The sequence below is a fragment of the Microtus pennsylvanicus genome, chromosome 9 (assembly GCF_037038515.1).
Source record: "Microtus pennsylvanicus isolate mMicPen1 chromosome 9, mMicPen1.hap1, whole genome shotgun sequence".
NCBI classification, from domain to species: domain Eukaryota; kingdom Metazoa; phylum Chordata; class Mammalia; order Rodentia; family Cricetidae; genus Microtus; species Microtus pennsylvanicus.
This window is the reverse complement of record NC_134587.1, coordinates 42,045,371-42,067,161: the sequence shown is the minus strand read 5'-3', so window position 1 is coordinate 42,067,161 and position 21,791 is coordinate 42,045,371. Positions and strand designations below refer to the sequence as shown.

Here is a 21,791-nt window from a genome sequence, read left to right as displayed (position 1 = left end):
TGACGTTCTTGCCCTCACACACCTCTGGATCACAATCACGAGAAATCATTTTACCATCCTTGACCCTGACATCAGAACATCTAGCTTTTCCTTGTTGACTTCATTGCAAGTGTAAGAATGTGTGTGTGTGTGTGTGTGTGTGTGTGTGTGTGTGTGTGTGTACAGGTGTGCATGTGCACGTATGAGCACATGTACACTTGGAGGTCAACCTCAGTTGTCAATCCTCAACACTCTCCACTTTATTTCTTGAGGCAGGGTCTCTCTCTGGGGCCTGGGATTCATACACTGGGCCTGGCTGGCTGGGCAGCAAACCCCAGGGATCCGCTTATCTTCCCATGCCAGAACTGAACTACTGATCCATCAGCACTCTGCTTTTTCACAGGGATGCTGGGAACCTAGCTTGGGTCCTTCTGCCTACATTGGGAACACTTCATCAACTGAGACACCCCCCCCCCCTTTATCCACCAACCCCAGTCTTTGGCCTCATCTTGATCTCTCCATTTTGATCCAGCTTCTTTTTCTTTCCAGGTTTGGTGTTTGCTTGTTTCATCCTGACTCCAGGTGCCCAAGAATCAACATTTCTTGGTGACCTGAGAGGGTTCTATTGTCTCCCCAGCTGCCACTCTGCTTAGAAGAGCCCAGGGCCTTTAAGGTGATACACTCTCCTTGACCTCGCGTGAATGTCCCTTGCAGAGCTAGAACTCAAGAGAACAGTTGGGGGAGGCTGAGCCTTGAAGAGGCGTCTGACACTTGTGAGGGGAAAACCTGACCCAGGTGAAGGAAGGGGGTTGTCCAGGTTCAGAGTAACCCTGAGGCAGGAACAGATGCCCAACTGTCTCGAACCTGTTTCCACATTTCCCACCAAGACACCTTTATAAGCTGTAAAGCAGTGTTTTTCATCCTGTGGGTAGTGACCTCTTGGGAAGTGGGTCAAATGATCTTATCAAAGGGGTTACTAAGACCATCAAAAAACAGATATTTACATCACAATTCCTAACAGCAAAACTACAGTTGTAAAGTAGCTTATGGAGGAGTTACTTTCATTGGTTAATAAAGAAACTGCCTTGGCCCATTTGATAGGTCAGCCCTTAGGTGGGTGGAGTAAACAGAACAAAATGCTGGGAGGAAGTGAGGGAATCGCCATGCCTCTTCTCTCTGGGTCAGAGACGCGATGAAGCTCCGACCCAAGATGGACATAGGCTAGAATCTTCCTGGTAAGTCACCACCTTGTGGTGCTACACATATTAATAGAAATGGGTTAATCAAGATGTGAAAGCTAGCCAGTAAGAGGCTAGAGCTAATGGGCCAAGCAGTGTTTAAATGAATACAATTTGTGTGTTGTTATTTCGGGGCATAAGCTAGCTAGGCACCCGGGAGCCAGGCGGGAACGCAGCCCGCAGCTCCTTCTACAAGTAGCAATGAAAGTAATTTTATGGTTGGGGTCACCACAACCTGAAGAACTATATTGAAGTGTTAGAAGGTTGAAAACCACTGCTGTAAAGTGTTGTGCATGGGCATGCTAGGGGTTGTCATGGGCACGCTAGGGGCTGTCATGGGCACGCTAGGGGTTGTCAGCATGCCATGACCTTAAAGATGAGCCCTAAAAGAGGCCACAGTGATTGCAGAGTGGAGCTGGGGAAATCAGCCCTTGACCACACTTTGCTAACTTCTGGTACTGGAGGGCAGGGAACCGTCAGCTCTGCTCTCAGGACCAGCCTCTGAAAACCCTGAGCCTTCTGCACGTTCACTCTCATTGCCAGTGTCCCACGTGAGCCGTGCACAGGGGCTTTTCCACCACCAGCACTCAAGTTTGTCAGCCTTCTGGCCCACTGAGCAGACAGTATTAGGCAGCTTTAAAAACATTTCCTCTGGCACGGGGACGCTCCTGAGTTCAGCGCAGCATGGGTAATCATGGCGAATTACCATCAATCTATCCCAAAGTTCTAGAGACCACGGTGTCAAGGGCTTGAAGGGGCATCACACATCAACTCTGAAAAGTCTGGCTTTCGGTGTCAACGTCAAGAGTTTCTGCCTGCGAAACTGCAAATGCCAGGTCGTCCCTAGTACAGTTTACATCAATAATGTTACCCCAAAGATTCAAGTGTCGAAAGTTTGGTACTGATTGCAGCAGTGTTCAGAGGTGACTGGATGCTCTGACTTCATCCACAGATGGGTTTCTAACTGAATGGACCAATGGGAAACTGTAGGATGAAGGCCCTATCTGGAAGGAGTGGCTCACTGGGCACATGTTTTTGATGAATAGGTCCAGGGCTACTGCTCTCTCTCTTTCAGCATTTGCTCTACAGAACACAGGGTGTCATGGCACGAGGACACTGGAGTTCCATGGGGAGGTGACGGCATGGAGGAACATAGGTCTCTCATCCACAGCCCACTCCAGCCACCCAGCCATGTGGGTGAGCCCTGAAATGAGGGCCTTCCATCTGTCAAGCCATGGGAATCCAGCTGGCATCTTACTAACTGTTCCTTAGTGGCTAAATTAGACCTATGCAGTTACACTGTCCCCAGACTCCTGACCCATGGAGACTTGGAGAGAATGAAGAGCCCCTGCTGTTGGAGGCACTGTGTGGAAAGGAATTATTTCTATACCATAATAGATAGCTACCGTAAGGCTTAACGGTGCAGCTTGAGACCAAGGGTTAACATCCAGATTCTGGGTATTAAGGCAAACCCATTAGAAGCACATCCCAACTCAGGGGCTGCCCATGAAGCTTCTATGATTCAATCCCTGAGAATAAACTCAACTGAATGTGAGAATGTGAGAAATTTCCAACTCTCCACAGGAGTTGAGATCCATCCTTTATGAGGATCCATTCTTGAGAGAACTAGTTTAGACCTGTAGACCTCTTTCCATCCAGAGAGATATCATCAGTTCCTTCTGAGGCTGGAACCCCAAGGATCTGAAATCAGCTTTCACTTGAGCCCACTTGGTTATGGTCCCACTTCCTAATGGACCACACATCCAACATACAAGCCTTTGGGTGGGGAACATCCAAACCACATTACCCTTCCTTCACTTCTTTGTTCTGTTCAGGCCCTGGCATTGCATGATGTCACCCCATGTGGGTGGACACTGGTGTATTTATTAGACAGTGGCTTATCCATTCAAATGTTAGTCTCATCCAGAAATGATATTTTACTGGGTTACCGGACAACCCAGCTGAACAGACACATAAAAATGGTCATGGCATCCCAGTTAGGGCATTTTAAAGAAATGGAGATATCATACACACACACACACGTGCACACACACACAAACACACACAGACAAACACACACACACACACACACACACTACAGAGTCCATCGTTCAAAAAGCAACTTGGGGCAGGGGTGTCCAGAATATTCACAGAATTGTGCAACCGTCTTCGCTACCGAATTCAAGAACAGCTTTACCACCCCCAAAAAAGGAGCCCCCTATATTTGGCCACTGCTCCCATCCTACCAGTTCCCCATCTCTGAGAATCGTTCCTCCACTCTGCGGATCTGCTTGCCCTGAATGCTTCCTCAGAACAGAGCACCATTGTGAACAGGCTTGAAGTTTGTGCCCTTTTTACAGCTGAACACAGCTCGCCACGCCACATGTTGGCCATTGGTTGTTGTTACCAGAGGTGTCCCACCCCCGGGGCTAGAGAAGCTGCAGAACCACCATCCAGTCAAGATATTATGGACGTAAATTTCTATTTCAATCGAGTTTAATCTGAGAGCTGTGGCTGGGGAGGGGAGGTGCGCCCTGTGGGCGTTTTAAAGGCTCTGGCTTATTGAGTAAGACAGAATGGGTTCAGAGGCTTGAGTCTGTTTCTTGATGTTAAATACCCCTGTTAGCTTGGGATGGAGTGACACCAAGAGGTCAGGGGTCAGGAAGGGCCCTTGCCAAGACAAAGCTTCTCTTGACCCCAGCACTTGACCCAGTCACTGAGCCCCAGAGCCCCAGGGACCAGGCAGGGTACATCCCTGCTTCTGCTAGGCAGAGGCTCAGGGCTGTGATTCAGGCTCCAACTTTTCCCAGTTTGTCTCTGCTGCCTGGTCTGTGTGCGATACAAGGTAGCTTCAGCTTTATGTCTCCAACACAGATATGAACAAAGGGCCCACAAGGAGTCTGGTACAACCTGCCAAGTACGGGGTGCTGGGGACTGAACCTAAGGACTTGTGCATGCTGCTGATCCCAGCCCCAAGTGATACGATGAAGGAGGAGGAACGAAAGCCTCACTGGGTGCATTCCACCCAGGTGGGGGTTGGATGGGTGTCATCTCTGTCCTACCTCCTCCTCCTCCCCCATACACAAAAGCTAGGCATGCACAGGATGGGCCCCTCCCTCCACAAATGCCCTTCTGTTGGAGCAGGAGGAAGCAGAAAACAGAGGGACTTGGAATAACTAGAGAACGATAGGCCAGGTCCTGGGGAAGGAGTACCCAGGAGACCAGTCAGCAGGCACCCTGCTGTCAGTCCTTATGGACCTCATCCATTCGGCTCTGCAGAGCACACCAGAGCTCCAAAACAGAGCTGGGTAGAGGCAAGGCCTTTCCCATCCCAGCATAGGCCATCTATCTTGGTCGGTTCCTATTAAAATACATAATAAAAGGAAGAAAAGGCTGGGCCAGAGGGTGAAGGGGAGAAAAATGATGTGGCTTCTGGGCCTTTGTTTGTCCCTTCCCCCCAAGACCTCGTGCAGGGAGGAGAGGAGGAGAGAAGGGGCCCTAGGCTGCTGCAATCTGGGCAGGGAGGTGGAGCTCTGGGCTGACCCTGTGGGGAAAAGAAGCTCCCGGTGGGGGGGGGGGCACAGGCTGCTTCTGCCTGGGCCAGCCCCACCACCAGCAGCCTCGCACACACAGCTGCCTGGATCCCCAGATGAGGACTTGCTCCGTCCCTCCACAGAAGCAGCTGTGTAGCCTCAAGCCAGTCATTCCGAAGACCCAGGGCAAGCCACAAGCTCTGACAGCCTCCGTAGGGCATGGAAACTACACACTGGTTTGCTAAAAAAAAAAAAAAAAAAAAAAAAAAAGGTTTTGTAAAAAATGTTCCTCCTGCCCCCAGGGGTTCCATTCCAGCTCCCACTGTGGACCATGAAGAGCCTATGGGTGACATTCACCCGCCTGTACATCCTGCCACAGGGTGGTAGCTCCAGGAGGTGGGGTGGGTGTTTAACTGGAGGAAGTAGGTTACTAAGGGCGGACCTTTGAAGGTCCTCCACAGTTCACTTCTTACCTACTGTGAAGTGAGCCTGCCGCAGGCCCAACCCACTAAGTTGCTGTGTCATGCCTTCCAGGCCATGGAGGATGAACACCCTCTGAAACCAAAACAAAACAAGCCGCCTTTAAGTCCTTCGGTCAGAGGTGACAAAAGTAACCAACAGCCCTAAAGATGAGGGTTCCGAGACACCCATGGCACTGCCCACGATGCCCAGGAGTTGTGACACATGACCTGTGGGAAAGTCAAGTCCCCTGACAGACCCAGGTCCCCCACCCCCACCCTCAGCTCCTGCTTGTAATAAGCATTTCTTCTGGGCACCTCAAAATTATCATTATATCTCCAAGTGAGACACCCAAGTCCCAAACCTAAGATTCCAGGCTGTGACATTATTTAGCACAGGGGTAATTGCAGGCATAATCGATTGAGATGAGATGATAATGGCTAAGCTGGGTCGACTCAGACTAGAGAGACTACTCCACGGATAAGGCACTTGCCATGCAAGCATGAGCATCAGAGTCCAGAGTTTGGATACCTAGCACCCACTAGAAGCCAGGCAGTTATGGTACCTGTCTATAACCCAAGCATTAGCAGGCACAGACAGGGTATGCCTAGGACAAGTTAGCAAGCTAGATTAGAATTAGTAAGCCCTAGCTTCAGCAAGAGACTGTGCCTCAATAAATAAAATGGAGAGGGATTGTCAACCTCAGGCCCCCCCATATGTGTGTGCACACAAGCACCCCCACAAATGCAGCACACATACATACACATTTTAAAAAAATGAGTGGATTCCCAATCCAGAATGACTAGTGATCTTTTTTTAAATTTATTTATTTATTGTGTATACAACATTCTGCCTCCATGTATGCCCACACACTAGAAGAGGGTACCAGATCTCATTACAGATGGTTGTGAGCCACCATGTGGTTGCTGGGAATTGAACTCATGACCTCTGGAAGAGCAGCCGGTGCTCTTAACCACTGAGCCATCTCTCCAGCCCTGACCAGTGATCTTTTTTTTTTTTTTTTTTGATTTTTCGAGACAGGGTTTCTCTGTAGCTTTTGGTTCCTGTCCTGGAACTAGCTCTTGTAGACCAGGCTGGCCTCGAACTCCCAGAGATCCGCCTGCCTCTGCCTCCCGAGTGCTGGGATTAAAGGCGTGCGCCACCACCGCCCGGCTGACCAGTGATCTTATAAGAAGAATGTGTGTATGAAGAGAGAGAGGGGAAAGGAGGACATGCACACATAGAGTTAGAGGCTGGAGAGAGGCAACCATAAACCAACAGTCCAAGGATTATCAATCCCACCGGAAGCTGGGAGGAACGGGAAGAGCCCTCCTTCAGTGTCTAGACACAGAGCACCCTGTGCTACCTGGCTTCTGACCTGCCTTCTGGTCTCTGGAACTGGGAGATGGGATGTTTCTGCTGTTTTGTTGTTGGTTATGTGTCTGCGTGTGTGCATGTATGTTCAGCTATAGGGGGTGTGTACATGTGTGCACATGTGCATGAGAGAGAGAGAGAGAGTCACCCACAGTGTGGTGGTTTAAATGCATCTATCCAGCAAGCATTAGGGATTTTCCTGTCTCTGCCTGTTAGGTGCTGGGATTATAAGCATACAGCACTATGCTTGGCTCTCTTATATAGGCTCCAAGGTTTGAACTCTGGTCTTCACATCTGTTCTGCAAGGGCCTTACTGACTGATCCATCTCCTCAGTCCTGTATCTGCTGTTTTAGGATGCCTGGCTTTTGGACCTTGTTGGCAACATGATAAACCCATGTACCCAGAACCTAGAACCCTGAGGATCCCAGGACCTCCAAGGCTGGTTCTGGCAAGTCAGGGTTTGCCCACCCTGAGCTACTCTGCAGAGATCAGAGGGGTTCAGGTGCACAGGCATATGGGGACTCTCACTCAGGAGGAGGAAAGGTGACCCTGACTCATTCCCATGCCCTGAGTATGGCAGTGGTAAGAGGTTTTCACATAGCAGGACGGGTTAAGGCTCAATGCAAGAGTGACCCACTGGAGCTTGCAAAGAATGCACAAGTTGACTCTCCCACTCCTACGCTGGCCAGCCTTTGTGTAGTCAGCTTGGGGTTGGTGGCTAGGTGGGTACTGTAAGGCCTTCCATATGTTGCTCCTCCAGAAAAAGCCAACTTTCACTTGCTGGTTCAGGACTATAAGCTGCCAACAGTCTCAACCTCTGGGCGGGACCAGCTGGGGAGCAGGAGGCAGAGACAAAGATTTGAGATGATGAGTCCCTCCTTACATAAAGCAACTGTCTGATTAGCACTATGTCAAGTTTGTTGGCCCTCCTGCTCTGAAGATATAATCACACAATTTGGAGACCGAGGTTTGCTACAGCATAAAGGCCACAGTGACAACCCACACTGCCTCATAAGGCACCAACGGAGCCCCTTCTCTATTCCGTTGTCTGTGTCTGCAAAGCTTTTACTCTGGCTTGGAGTTGGCATGGTTTGTAGCTGTGCACACCAAAGCCTGAAAAGCTGAGCATCTCAGCTGCACCCATCTGTGAAGGTCAGGCCCTCAGGGATCAGGTGTCTATGAAAGCTATCCCTGAGAATCATCTAGAAATTCCATGTTTAGCAGGGTAGGGTTCCTGAGGTTGACCCAAGTTTGTTATCAATACCACGTATCGAATAAACCCCTATCCCTCCTACCTCACCTCTGAGGGGTCAGGGTTCTCTGTGGGGTCTGCTTGTCTACTCAGCTGATTCCCATGGTGAGCTCAGGGGAATGAGCTTAAGTTGTGGCAACAGAGATAATGAGACAAGCCGTCCACTTTTGCGGAATCTACCAGGAAGCAGTCCTGGCTGCCTCTCACGTTTGTGATGGTGTCACAGTCCTGGGACCAGGTCTGGGATGAAGTCACCAGGGCAATTAGAATAGCAATAGAGAGATATCAGTGTCAGGCCTTACCTGTCACCTGTGCCCATCAGCTCAGGTGAGATCCAAGGCACACAGCTGATGTGGGAGTGATTTCTTATTAATAAAGAAACTGCTTAGGCCCATTTGATAGGCCAACCCTTAGGTAGGCGGAGAAAACAGAATGGAATGCTGGGAGAAAGAAGCTGAATCAGGAGTCGCCATGATTCTCCTACCGGACACAGACACAGGTTAAGATCTTCCCTGGTAAGACACCTCGTGGTGTTACAGGGATATTAGAAATGGGTTAGATCGATATGTAAGAGCTAGCCAATAAGAGGCTAAAACTAATGGGCCAGGCAGTGTTTAAAAGAATACAGTTTCCGTGTAATTATTTCGGGTATAAAGCTAGCCGTGCGGGCGGGTGGGTGGCGGGACACCGCCCCGCTGCTTTTATTTCAACACACAGCAGCCACCCGGGCCCCATAAGGCGTATGTCTACATCAATATACTTCCAGCTCCCAGCCCACATCCCCTGACAGAGGGGCCTTGGCCGGGAGTCCTCCATACCCATTGCCTTCGCATCTGCTAACGTGGGAGTCAGCTCACTGGGCAGGGGAAACCAGCGAGGAATCTGAGCTTCCACTGGATCCTGGGCAGAGACAGCCTCTGCCCCTGTTGGAAATAAGACGATCATAACAAATTCAAGAGAATCGTGAACATGGAGGAGTTTTGAATGTACAGCTAACTCTGCAGAGCGGGACACCAACATGGAGAAAAGGCGCAGACGGTGGAGGTGCTAATTCGGTGCAAGACAAGTGTTTATTTTTGTTTTGTTTAGCTCTTGCTTTTAGACACATTTATTGTATATGTATGAATGTTTTTGCCTGTGTGTGCTTATGTGGCTGGTGCCTTTGGAGGTCTGTTCCCCCGGAACTGGAATTACAGGACAGTATGAGCCACCATGTGGGTGCTGTGCAAAAGCAGCAAATGCTCTTAACCACTGAGCATCTCTCCAAGCCGAGACAGATTTTAAATTCCTCACATCTTGAGAAATCCCTGTTCTCGCTCCCCCTAGGCCAGGACTTGTCCCCCTTCCCAAATTCCTTATCTCATTATCCAAGGACAGAGTCTTATCTAATGAATAAATTGGGTCTTGAGATTGCTGGGGTTTTTCTGCTCGTGGGCTCAGTCCCATGGCAGACTGCCTATACCTTTCCAACTCTCAAGAGTTCTGAGACAAACAGAGGCCAGCTGCCAGCTAGGGGAGAGAGGGGCCTGGCGCCTTCAGCTTCTCTGTAACTCTGGCTCACTCCAAGTATACCTCATATTGAAAAATGGACAGTCTACTTTTTTACAGCTTGTGCCAGAAATAGCACCCACGCCCCACACCCAGGCCACAGGATACACTATCAAGAAAAGAACCTTCCAGAACTGGAGCCATGGATGGGTGGTGGGTGAAATGCTTACTGGGCAAGCCTGAGAGCTTAGCTTCAGATCCTCAGCACTGCATAAAAATCAGTGTGGCAACATGCTTGTAAGCCCAGAGCTGGGGGCCGAGAGGAGTGGATCTCTGGGGTTTATTGGCCAGCCTGTCTAGCCAGCCAATCAGTGAGCTCCAGGTTCAGTGAGAGACCCTGTCTCCAAAAATAAGATAGAGAGAGATTGAGGAAAATGCCAACATCAACCTCTGGCCCGAACACACTCGTGAACATAGACAGACACATACACCACATGTGGACAGAAGAAAGGAAAAAGTCCCCCTGCTCCCCTGCCGCATCACCAAGGAAAGATTCCTCTGTCCCCTCCCATACTCCACCAAGGAACAGCCCTCTGTCCCCTCCCTGGCTTGCTTCTCTCCCAGCTGCAAAACTCCCCAGGGCTCACTGGAGTGCCAACGACTTCGCTCGTTTGAAATGGAAATTCCCCTCCGCTTACTCTTATTGTCCCTCATCTTTTTCTCTCTGGAAGCAGGATGTGGACTTGATGGCAGCTCACAGTAGCTGGGGCACAGAGGAACTCGCACAGCTGTTCCCACTTGGGATCTGGGTCGGAACGGGAGTATGGGCTTCAATCTGATCCCAAGTGGAGATGGGAAATGAGCCAGCCAGCAGAGCCCAAGTCAGGGCTCTCTGTCAGACAGCTGTGCAAAGTCTGGGTCCCAAGAACCTCTACCCCTTCCTGTGACCTTGAAGACCACTAGACTCTCTGTGCCTTTGCCCTGTACACCCCTACCCAGGAGTGAGCCCCCTGCATTCAGGGTCTACCATATCCTGGCCATGAGTGCCCCAGTCTTCCAATCCTAACTCGATTATTTCTGCTCCAGAAACGACACTGGCCAGTGCTCATAGGACGAGTGGCAACGGGGCTTGCATGCTCCAGGCTGAGCAAGACCTGGGGTTACACAGCTTTGAACTACCTGTTCCATAGCCTGCTCTCTTGCTATGCCACCTCCTGAGCTAGGTGACGTGGTGATGATAACAAAAGTGACCTTCAAGATGGTCCACCACAGGAGTCCCCACCCTCCCGAAAGGACAAGGCTGCCTTGGTTAGATGTGACAGAAGTGAATGGAGTAGCCATTAGCACCCCGTTGAAGCCATGACCCCTGAGCTCAACTCTAGGGTCTATGCAGCATCACCGACCACAAAGAGGTCAGGCCACAAGCAAACCTTCACAATACAGAGCAGGTATCACTCATAGTGACATCCAGAGGTCAGTAGAGACTTGGCATGTCTGCATTGGGGCCCACATGTGAGCAGGCCTTGCATACATAGCCCTGCACGCAGGCATGGGCCTACAAGCACAATATGCAAACATGTCCCCCCAGAGCAGATCACAGACTCTCATAAACATGTACAAACACATAAGCATCAGCATGCAGACCATGTAGTAGAATATGCATCCATCCCCCAGGGAAACTGAGAAATTCATTCTGTCCTACAAAGAGTAAGACCACACAAGCAGATCAGATTTGTGCACAAGGCATGGGATGCCTGGACAGCAGGTTAAGGACCCTTTCTTTGTGAGTGAGGATAGATTCTGAGGAAACACAAATTGGCTCTGTAGACTACATGAAAGCTACAGAGAAGTTGGTCTCATGAAACCATGGGTGTTGGGGGATAGAACAAAAGACCAGAGAAAATGGACCCTCTCTCTCTGCCTGCCTGATGGAACGGGGATATGGTCTTCTTGGAGGCAATGGCTACCCTGGGTCTAGGGTCTCCAGCTCCCAACTCAACTGTCCTCCAGAGTCCCCTGGAAGCCAGAGAAGAAGCCGAGACTCGGGCGCTCCATCGTCATGTGAGCCAGGTTGTACATAAAGTCCTATTGGCCCCATCTCCCTGGAGAACTCAGGTCGAGATGCTATCCCAGCAAACAGCTCCCAAGCAACAACACTCTTCAGACAGTCACACAGTGACCACACAGGCTTGGAGCACGGGGAACTCTATGTATAACTTTCTACTGCAGGGCTCAGCTCCCTCTCAACACGCATGTGGCATCGCTCTGCCTTCTTCTAGGCCTTCAGATGAGTAGAAGCTCACCCAGCCAGCAGTAAAGGGTGGAAGTGGGTCCCCTGTACAACTCCATCTGTTCCTGTCCCCCATTCTCCAAGTCTATGCCACACATGCAAAGCCTCTAACCCAGGGAGCCTGGAACTTCCTGGAGGCCTGAGTGTGTAGGCACAGGACACAGAACGCACCTCACATCTATGGAGGGAAGGCTGTAGCACAGGCCAGCGTGCCTACAAATCCATGCATGAACCCCACGTACCTTAGGGCTGAATCACAGTATTGCTCCACCCCCACATAACAACTGTCCAACCCCTACCCGGAATGGGTAGAAGAAGAGACCCATCCATTCCCTCCCTGTCCCCAAAGCAATGACATCGCCCTCTCCTTCCATTATCTGAGGCTGATGGATTGACCCCTGTGATGATTCAGCAGTCCCTGGCCAGCCTATGAAATCACAGTCATCCTGCCAGGGCTGCAGGGTGGCCCCAGCACAGTCCATTAAACACTGGCAGCTGTGGCCACTCCCCAGCCTTTGACAGAGGGAGAAGGGGATGCCCAAACTGACTCCACTGTAGATCCTGAGTCACTAGCCAGGACCAGGCAGGAGGACCAAGACCCTGTGTCAAAGCCCCTCCAAGTCCCACATTCTCTACCACAGTGAAGGACCCAGGCAGAGAAGATCTGTGCCAAGAGAGGGCCCAGCAAAGATCAGGAGAGTCCATGGGCCTGACGCCACCTGGAATCATGAGGGTCACATCGCTCACCAAGGACCCCAGCCAAAGCACTCACTAAAGCACTCATGGGTCATGTTATTGGAGGATAGGAAGCCACCACCACTGCTCCACCAGCTGTAGAGCCACACTAGAATATTACATAGAGGAGAGGAGCAAAGAAAATCATTTCAAGACAGGCAGAGGTGGCACATTTCAGAAAAGAGCAGACAGGTTGGAGAGATGACTCAGTAGTTAGAAGTAGTGGCTCCTCTTCCAGAGGACCAGGGTTCAATTCCCGTCATGCACGTGACAGCTCACATCTGTCTGTCACTACAGTTCTGGAGTATCTGATGCCTTCTTCTGACTTTCACATGGTACACAGATATATGCAGGCAAACTATCCATACACAGAAAATAAAACAAATAAATCTTGAAGAAGAAGAAGAAGAAGAAGAAGAAGAAGAAGAAGAAGAAGAAGAAGAAGAAGAAGAAGAAGAAGAAGAAGAAGAAGAAGAAGAAGAAGAAGTAGTAGTAGTAGCTGGGCAGTGGTGGTGGTGCATGCCTTTAATCCCAGCACTTGAGAGGCAGAGAGAGACAGGTGGATCTCTGTGAGTTCAAGGTCAGACTGGTCTACAGAGTGAGTTCCAGGACAGCCAGAGCCACACAGAGAAACCCTGTCTGGCAGGGAGGGGGGGAGCAGTAAAAGAAAGAGAGGTGATTTTAGATCTTTCTTCTCTGATGGATCTGCTGTGCTCTGGGGGTGGAGCCCACTCACCCCCACTTCGTACTTGGCTCCATTCCACAGACCAAAAGGTCATCGAGGTTCCAAACTCCAGCCCCTAAGCCAGACACTATTGCTCCATGGCTGACCATGACAGGAGGTACTCTGTTACGGGGAAGAGAAGGTCTGTCTCTGGGAGTCTGGCCAAAGCCAGCTTGCTGCTCCTGAGTTTCCTAGGTCAGCCTGTATGGACCTGTGTGACCACTGCCCCATTCTGATGAATCCATCCTCCTGTAGAGAGGCGCCTTTGTACCCCAACCTGGCAGAGGGGAGGGAACAGCTTGGGTCTTGCTCTGGGCAGGGGCAGGAGAGGTCTCTACTTTATAAATCCCCTGGGGTGAGCTCTGCCTAAGCTCAGCCTATCTCTGGCAGCCAGGGCCTCGATCCCAGGTGTGAGACTGTCACCAAGATAAAAGAGACGTAATTAAATTCCAATCAGCTGAGTGATTTGTTATCATAATGTAATATTTCCCTCCAGCCCCTAACTCCCACAGATCAGTCTCCGTCAGGCCTTCCAGGTGGGGGGTCCCTGCCTGTTAGCTTGGGCCCAGCTGCTGGAGGAGCCCCTGGAGGTGATGTCCACCCGCTTGCTCCTCCCAGCCACACACGTGTCCCTCCCCCAGTGCCAGGCCCTGAAGGTGATAATGAAGTCATTTTTCTGAGGAACAGTAACCTGGAAGACAGCCTCGTCTGGCTAATCGAGCTGGGAAGGCAGGCCCAAGGGAGAAAAGAGCCGGGGAAAGAAGGGTGAGCACAGAGGCCAAGGTGAGCAAGGTAGGTGGGGGCTGCAAGCTTTCCCTGCGGCACAGGGGGTGACTTATGCAGGAGCCTCTGCCTCCACACCCCCCTCGGCCTGATGCAGCAGTGGCCAGCGGCACTGCCATGAGAAAAGAGCCTGTGGGAGTGGAATGCCGTCTTTGGGAACTGTGAGAACCTAGGGAACCACCTTGGAAAGTCTCACTTGAGGCTCCTGACAACATTTACTCCCAGATCCCGCAAGGACCCTTGAGGAAGACCTGCCTGCTGTCCTCACTTTGTAAGCGGCAAGACTGCGATCCAGACCACACTTGACTTTTCCTTGTGGTCTCACAGACACCCCAGAGCACAAACACAAGGGACTATGTGGTTTCTTAACATGGAGACCCCTGCAGAAAATCTAAGGCGCCCCCTCCCCCAGTCATTCACACTGTCACTGGTCTAGCACTTTGGTTTCCTCTTGCGTGCCTGGATAGCTGGGATCAGAGGCCATGGTATAGTATCTGCACCCCTCGGCTGGTCACCTGCCTGGGTCCTCAGTTTCCTCACCTATGAAGTGACTGTCATTGTTATAGGTTGTCTGAGGACAGAGGTCCTGGTGTGTCTGGCACAAAGCTGGCTCTGCGCGGCACTCACTCTCATTGACTGTGAGCCGCCCTGGTGGGAAGGAACGATCTGGAAGGAGCAGAGGTGGGAACAGCAGCTTGTTTACACCTTCCTGCTTCTGTGGCTTCTCCGTGTGCTAAAACGGGTCTGTTGACTCTTCAGGGGTGGGAGGTGCAGGCTGTGTGTGGCCAGCTTGGCAGGCAAGGGTGGTGAGTGGGCAGCCCGAGGCAGTGAGCCCAGTCTCCCCTGTAGGCAAGCCTGCTCTGGGCCTTGCTCTCACACATGCAGGGAGGAGCTGATGGCAGAGGGCACCACTGGGACCCATCCCAGACCTGAACTGTGCGGGTGTGGCCTGCTGCCAACCCAAGCTCTCACTTCTCCAAGTCAGAGTGTCTCTACATGGTGAGGCACACGGACGAAGAGCCTAGGACTCTTCCCAGACTCTGAGGGAAAGAGGTCCCAAGGGTTGTGGGAAGTTTCTAAAGTCACACAATTCCAAGGGCTAAGCACTGGGACTCAGACACAGTGTACAAGTCAGAGAGATCTTCTAGCTAACTAGGGGGCTTCTGGCTGGGCCAGGTCAAACCCCAGCATGTGATGGGTCATGGATGCTGGAGCTACACCACTTCTGAAGAAACAGAGGGAAAATTCATATTCGGAGTCATGAAAGGCCGCGGAGACTGCTCGTGACTTTCCTTCACCCACATATTTTTTTTCTTTTTTTTGAGACAGGTTCTCATGTGCCCCCAGGCTGGCCTCAAACTCACTACATAACCAAGGACAACTTTGAGTTGATCCTCCCTCCTGTCCTGCCTCCACCTCCCGCACACTGTGATGCTGTGATAATAAGCACATGCGGCCGCCATACCTGGTCTATTTGGTGCTACAGATGGACGCCAAAGCTTCCGGTATGCTTCTTATCGAGTTACTTCCCCAGCCCCACAGGTGACATTTTTTAAAACAGGCAATAAAAGGCAAAACGTGCAGGTGTTTAGGGTGTTGCTATCAGAGCTTCCTAGCCAGGGAGAGATCAGTATCTACAAGCATTTTACCTACTTCCGCCTTAAGAAGATTCTGAGATGGGACTGGGATGTGCACGAATGAGTATGTACACACACACACACACACATACATATGCACACACACACACACCACAGCATAAGGTCCAAGCACATGCAGACAGGTGCAAATTCTTAAAAGGACAGAAGCAGGTGGAACCCTCAGGAGGATGGGGCTTCCAGAAGGGGTTATTAAAATCCAGTCACTGAGCCAGGTGGTGGTGGTGCACGCCTTTAATCCCAGCACGCGGGAGGCAGAGGCAGGCGGATTTCTGTGAGTTCAAGGTCAGCCTGGTCTACAAGAGCTGGTTCAGGGAAGGCAACAAAGAGACACAAGAAACCCTGTCTCGAAAAACCAAAAAAAAAAAAAAAAAAGTCCAGTCACTGGACAGGCAACTGCCCAGAGGCCATGACATGCCCTCCCTGAAACGTATCTGAAAACCAATGAAGCTCTGACCATCAGGTAGGGACACCCACCATAAGCTGGAGGAGACAGGGAGGATTCTGGGCTATGAATCTGTGGCCAGATCATCTCTCCATGAGCTGAGCCTTTGAAGGGCAAAAGCAACCAGCCAGCCATACAGACCAGCATACTCAGAGCTGTGCCCCAGACCCTGCTAGGAAAAATGCAATTCCAGGCCTGTCTTGGCCACTAGCATAACCCAGGCAAATCCGAGTCCCTCTTCTGGTGCATATAACCCCAGCGTGAGGTCCAGGTGCAGGTGAACTCCTATACAAGCCTAGTGCTTTAAACCTGGCCCCTAGAGATCTGTCCTGTCAGTAAAGCAGGCAACTATGGAGGGGACCCTTGAAGGAGATCAGGGAAACTTGGGTCTCCATTAGTAACAGTCGCGGTAGTGACAGAGCGTGACTCTCATGGGCCACCAGAAATCTATTGCTCTTGGCTTACTGGGAAAGTTGGAAACCAGTTCAGTCTGTGGGAGAATGGCCCTGGTTGATTAGTCATGTCTGCCACAGGTGCAGAAAAGGGCCCGACAGCTGGAGAACTGGCTTGCCATGTAGAAGACTAACTATATCCCAACATTGATTCTTCCTACATTCTGGCATGTGGGCTCAAAGCAGCCCTCCTCTCCCATTAGAAGTGTCTATATCTCCCCCTGAGGCCCCTATGACTCAGCCCGGCACCCCTAAGCCAGCCACACACCTGTTGGCCTGATGTCCACCTCATGTCTGGCCATCCATCTGTCCCTTCATCAGCTGGCTGGGTCATTTAGGAAGCTCTAGGAGAGATCTACAGGGCAAAGGGGCTAGAAGGCGACCAGCGGCCTCCAGGTGTGCCCTGCTCTTAGGGATGTTCAAGTCCGTGGCTGAAAGCAACACCCTAGAGCTGGTGGGATGGGCTAAATCCTCAGATGGTCCCAGATGACCAGTCAGGACTTGGTTCTCTGAGGATCCTGAGTCCTGTGTAGGAGCTTCAGCAGGGAAGAGTCTTCTTCCTGGAGGAAACCCTTTTTGGGGAGGACAGCAGAGAGGAGGAGTATATATAGAAGGTACTCAGAACCAGTGTGTGTGGAGAAGGGCCTTGGGGATGGTCTTGTTCCAGAACTCTGGTCTCCAATCAGCCTGGCCTAGGTCAAGCTCACCTCCCTCCTGCCACCTCAGGGCCACTGCTAACCACCTCTAGGCCTCAGCTTCCTCGTTTGAGAAATAGGGAATCAATCATCCTCACTTTGTGGAAGCAAGAAGGCCCTGGGTGGGACACAGCACTGGGCAAGAGGTCAGAGTCCCTGTCCTGAACAGACTCCCCGTAGTAAGAGGTTGAAACTGATACCCTGGGAGGCTTCCAGCACCTCCGAGGAGTCATCCTGCCCGCTCCTGTCTACAAATGAACGAACGAGTCAGGAAAGGACTCAAAGCCTCGCAAGAGGGAAGGAACTCGCTGGGGAGAGGGAAGAGGCAGCTTGTGCCAAGATGGTTATAACAACCCAGTTCATGCTGTGAGGGACTGGAAAGCACCCAGGCGCCCAACAATAGCGCATGGGGTGTGGGGAACCAGCGGCCACAGAGGCAGCTGCACGGACCCTGTGGGCACAAAGCGTTTGGCAGAATCTGCATGAGGGTGGAGTTGGTAGGCTGGGCGGAGGTGAAGGCACACTGTAGAGGGTCTGGGTGAGCACACATGGTGTGGGGGACAGTGCTTTGGCTGTCCTGTGCCCCTGGCTGAGACCCTAAGACTTGCTGCCCTCCTTACGGTCTAGGGAAGGGACTTTAGTATCTGGTAGATGAGGACCAGTCCAGCCTGTCATTACCAAAAGTGTCATTCCCCTGCCTTCTCCTTGCTATGCCTCAGTTTCCTCCGCTTCAAATTGGGTGGCCATAGCTCCTCGTAGCATGAGAATGGGAGGATGGCTCCTGGATCTTCCATAAGGGACAGCTGCTTCTTCTTTGGATAGAACTTGCCAGAGACGGGGCTCTTGTGGACCCACATAACGTCAGTACTTACTCCTCATTCACCCACACACAGAGATGCTCATAGTCACCCAAGGCTGAGTCTGCAGACCTATAGCATATTCCCCAGACTGGACCTCCATCAGCAGAGAAGCAGTGGATGGGAGGGAGGGGGCCCATGCTTCCCCAACCCCAGCACTGGTCAGAGCCCAGACCTCGACACCACAGGACCTGACTAACCCCATGAGGACTCCCCTAGCCGAGGCACAGTCAGGAATCTAAAGGTGCAGACAGGATTGGGACTACAGCAGTCATGTGGTCAGACTGAGGAATAGCCATGTCTCTGCTCCAGCCTTCCCCACTGGGGCTGCTGCAGTCGCCTTGGCCCTAGAGGAGCAGGCACGTGGGAGGAACAGGAACTTTGGGAAGCCAAAGGAGAGCCTCCAGAATTGTTAGGAGATCCGTAGATCCTAGGGAACCCAGGCAAGAGCTATGCACTTGAACCTCAGACATAGCTGGGGCTCAACCCTAATGCTGGTCTTTCCTGGATCCTTCAAGGAATACCCAGGCATGTTCAAGACCAACGCTTTACAAAGGCTATTCTTGCTATCATTTTAGTTAGCTCATAACTATCATTAACATTTTGATTTTTATATACGTTCTATTTAGCGTGCATGTGCGTGTGTGTGTGCGTGCACGGGTGTGCAAGTGGGGGTGAGGGAGCAACTGTTGGAGTCAGATCCCTCCTCCCACTGTGTAGATCCAAGAGACTGAACTCAGTTCGTCAGGCTTAGCAGCAGGTGTCTTTGCTGGCCGAACTATCTCGCCAAACCTATCACTATCATTTTATAAATTAGAAACGGAGCCTCTACACAATGGCAGATTCAGAATTCAAACACAGTCCCAGGCTGGTTATTATCTCTCAGTGAATCACTTTGTCCCTGCCTTCTGAGAGGGAAGGGTAGTTGCCCTCTCTGTGTTCCCGTGCCCCGCTGCCCTGCACTGGGACAGGACATGGCACCCACTTGCCCACCATCCCTGTGTCCTGCTGCGGGCTTGGGTGGGGAGGACACAGCTGCCGTGTCTCTCCCTCTCTCCTCTGGCCTGGTGGCTGGACCTGGGGCGGCTCCTCTGGAAGCCACCGGAGAGCTGAGCACGTACCAGCTATTTTCTCAGATGAGTTATAATTTTCCTTCATTTCCCCTTCAAAACACGCTAATTAAACGGACATTGTTGAAACAGCCGATTGAGATTCAAAAGCGCATCCCTTTTCTAAAGCACGTCCTTTCTCTAAAGAACATCCTCATTTCTGCAGAGGCAATTGCATGCATTGTGAGAGTTGGGCAGGGACACACACGTGCACACACACGTGCACTGGTGTGCGAGGCTGTGCACGTTCTCTCTCTCTCTCTCTCTCTCTCTCTCTCTCTCTCTCTCTCTCTCTCTCTCTCTCCACACACACACACAAGCACAAGAAGCCCAATGCAGGCACACTCGGCTCACCTTGCATCCCAAGCCTTTTTTTCCCTGTACATATATTGATTTGGTGTGTGCTAGGGTGCACATGTGCTCCTCACACTTACAATCCTTCTGACTCATGGCCAGTGCAGAATGGTCTGCCCATCTTCCTACCCTCCTTCCTTCATCCCTCCCTCCCTCTCTTACTCTGTCCCTTCCTTCTGTCTTTCTCCCTTCCCACCCTGGTCCACCAGCATCTCCAACTGGCTCCAAGAGTCATGACCTTGAATGTTGTGAGCCTAGGGACCAGACAGCCCCACCTTCTACCTGTAGGCCCTCAATCCTCCAATGTTGGAGACCTACTTGGTGGCTTGAGTTCCTCCTCAGGTCTGAGCTGGCAAACAACCCAGGAACAGTCAGGCTGACCCTTTAACTCCCCTCTCTGCAGCAGGAGCAAAAGAGAGGTTAGGGTGATCACCTAAGGGCAATCGGAGGCTCTGTAGTTTGGATCAGCCTTGGTCAAAAGCCCCGCCTTCCTCCAAGCCAGAGGTCAAGCAGCAGCACCTCCACACCTCCAGAGATGGGCATCTCACTTCTGCTGTGGCCGTGGGTAGTGAGCTCCTCATTTGACCTGCGCAGAACCTGGGGTCCTACTTCTGCCTCCACAGGGCAGATCCTCAGCAAACCAAAGCACAGTCGGGCACATTTCTTAAGTACCTGCTGGATTCCATATGTGGCCGATAGTCCACCACATCTCGCAGATAACTGCCCAATTCCCCAACCCTAAGAGCTCGGAGGAGCTCAGGCAAGAGCTGAAGACTGCATGGGGCCTTGGTGGCCCTGCCTACCCCACTTCCCTTGTCAATAGCAGGGGGCCACTCCCACAGCTGGTTACAGCCTTGAGCCGGAGCAGTCACCTGCCCACACCCCACACCCTGGGGTGATGTGGGGAGATGGAGAGACAGGGAGAGGAAAAGGGACTGAGAGTGAGAGGGGTGGGGGACAGGGGGTGGTAGAGGCCATCTTCTGTAGCAGACTTGTCTCCTTAGCACCACTTAGCCCAGCTGTTGAAGATCAGAGGTGGCCAGGCTCGGGGGAAGCCATAAATCTCAATTAGCCATCAGTCCCACTTTGTGGGCCTCCTTGAGTCAACAGCCATAATTTCATTGGTTGGTCCCAGACTCCCAGAGGGCACACTGATAAAAAGCCACTTCTTCTAGTCATCAAGCCAAGTTCCTCGGCCTCCCTACTACCTGGGGTCAGATTTCTGAGAGGCAGGGCCTGTGTCGGGGCAGCAGGGCACAACCTGGGAGGGCCTTTTGAGCTTAGGGGCAGGCAGTCTTTGAGACCAGAGGGTCAACACTATGACTGAGGACTCTAAAGTCACTCTGTGGCCCTTTGCCTGTGACCTGACACCCCTGAGAGAGATTGCACAGGTTCCCCCCATGCTGAGAGCTTCCTCCTCCAAGAGTGCTCTGAGGATCCTCATGAGCCCTGCTCAACTGCCCAGGAGCACACAGAGAAAACAGAGCCCAAGTAGGGATTGAGCACAGGGCTATCTGGACTCTAGGCCTGGATTAGAAGCAGTGCATTCCACCACAAAGACCTTCCTTTATGGAAGCAGACGAGCCCTTGGTGCTCACTAGTGTCCCACCCCCCCACCTCCCCTGCAGTAGATTGGAGCCACATGGCCAAGTGCAACATGTGGCTCCAACCTACTGAGAGTCACCCTTAGTGACTCTGGGTCCAAGCAGCCTTCACCCTCTTTGGTCTCGCCTGCAATCCAATCTGCATAAAGAAGTTCCCAGCAGTTCCAGGGCAACTGGAAGCCTCCCCAGGGAGGATGGGGACATCTATGCTCTCTCCAGCTTCTGTGCCCACTTAAGGATGACCCCCTCAATATCCCTGCCCACTGCTTTGGCTCCCCCAACAGTGGTTGGAAGTGCCTTCCTATCCTCGGAGCCCTCTCTTCCATATGCTGAGAGCTGGCACCTCTTCCTCCGAGGAGCCTACCCAGCAACATCCCTTTTTAGTCGCCCTGCAATTGGCTTGCTCTATAACCTCTGGGTCCCATGCTGTGCACTTCCTGCTGCCATCCAAGTTTCCGGGACTCACTAGCCCAGGGCCCATCCTTTTGGTCCAGCTGCCTACAGTGCCCAATACAGGCACTACTTCATGGTAATCAGGCTGGCAAAGGCGGCCACTTTGTACTGAGGCTCCAGTGGGCAGCTGGCTGGGAACATTGTTGAGGCTTATCCTGATGCACAGCCCAGTTCAGCAGGAAATCCACAGAGCTGCACCCCCACCCCAAGCTGGACTGGGGAGTAGAGAGCCGCACCATGCTGCTTCCACCTGGGGCTCCCGCTCTGACGTTTGCTGATTCGCAAACTCACTGCTGTAACAGATGGTTTAG

The 21,791-nt window shown here is 51.8% G+C and overlaps 1 protein-coding gene across 2 annotated transcripts in view; it reads right to left on the bottom strand.

Annotated features, from left to right (window-relative positions):
• Positions 1-21,791, bottom strand: part of Rxra (retinoid X receptor alpha) — a 185,699-nt gene that overhangs the window by 106,014 nt on the left and 57,894 nt on the right. Inside the window, exon 2 of one of the 2 annotated variants that reach the window (XM_075985562.1) lies at positions 5,224-5,305. The exons of the other annotated variant lie outside the window; for it this stretch is intronic. Coding sequence (XP_075841677.1) covers positions 5,224-5,305 — 82 coding nt within the window. The remainder of the gene's footprint in view (positions 1-5,223; positions 5,306-21,791) is intronic. 2 annotated transcript variants of the gene reach the window in all.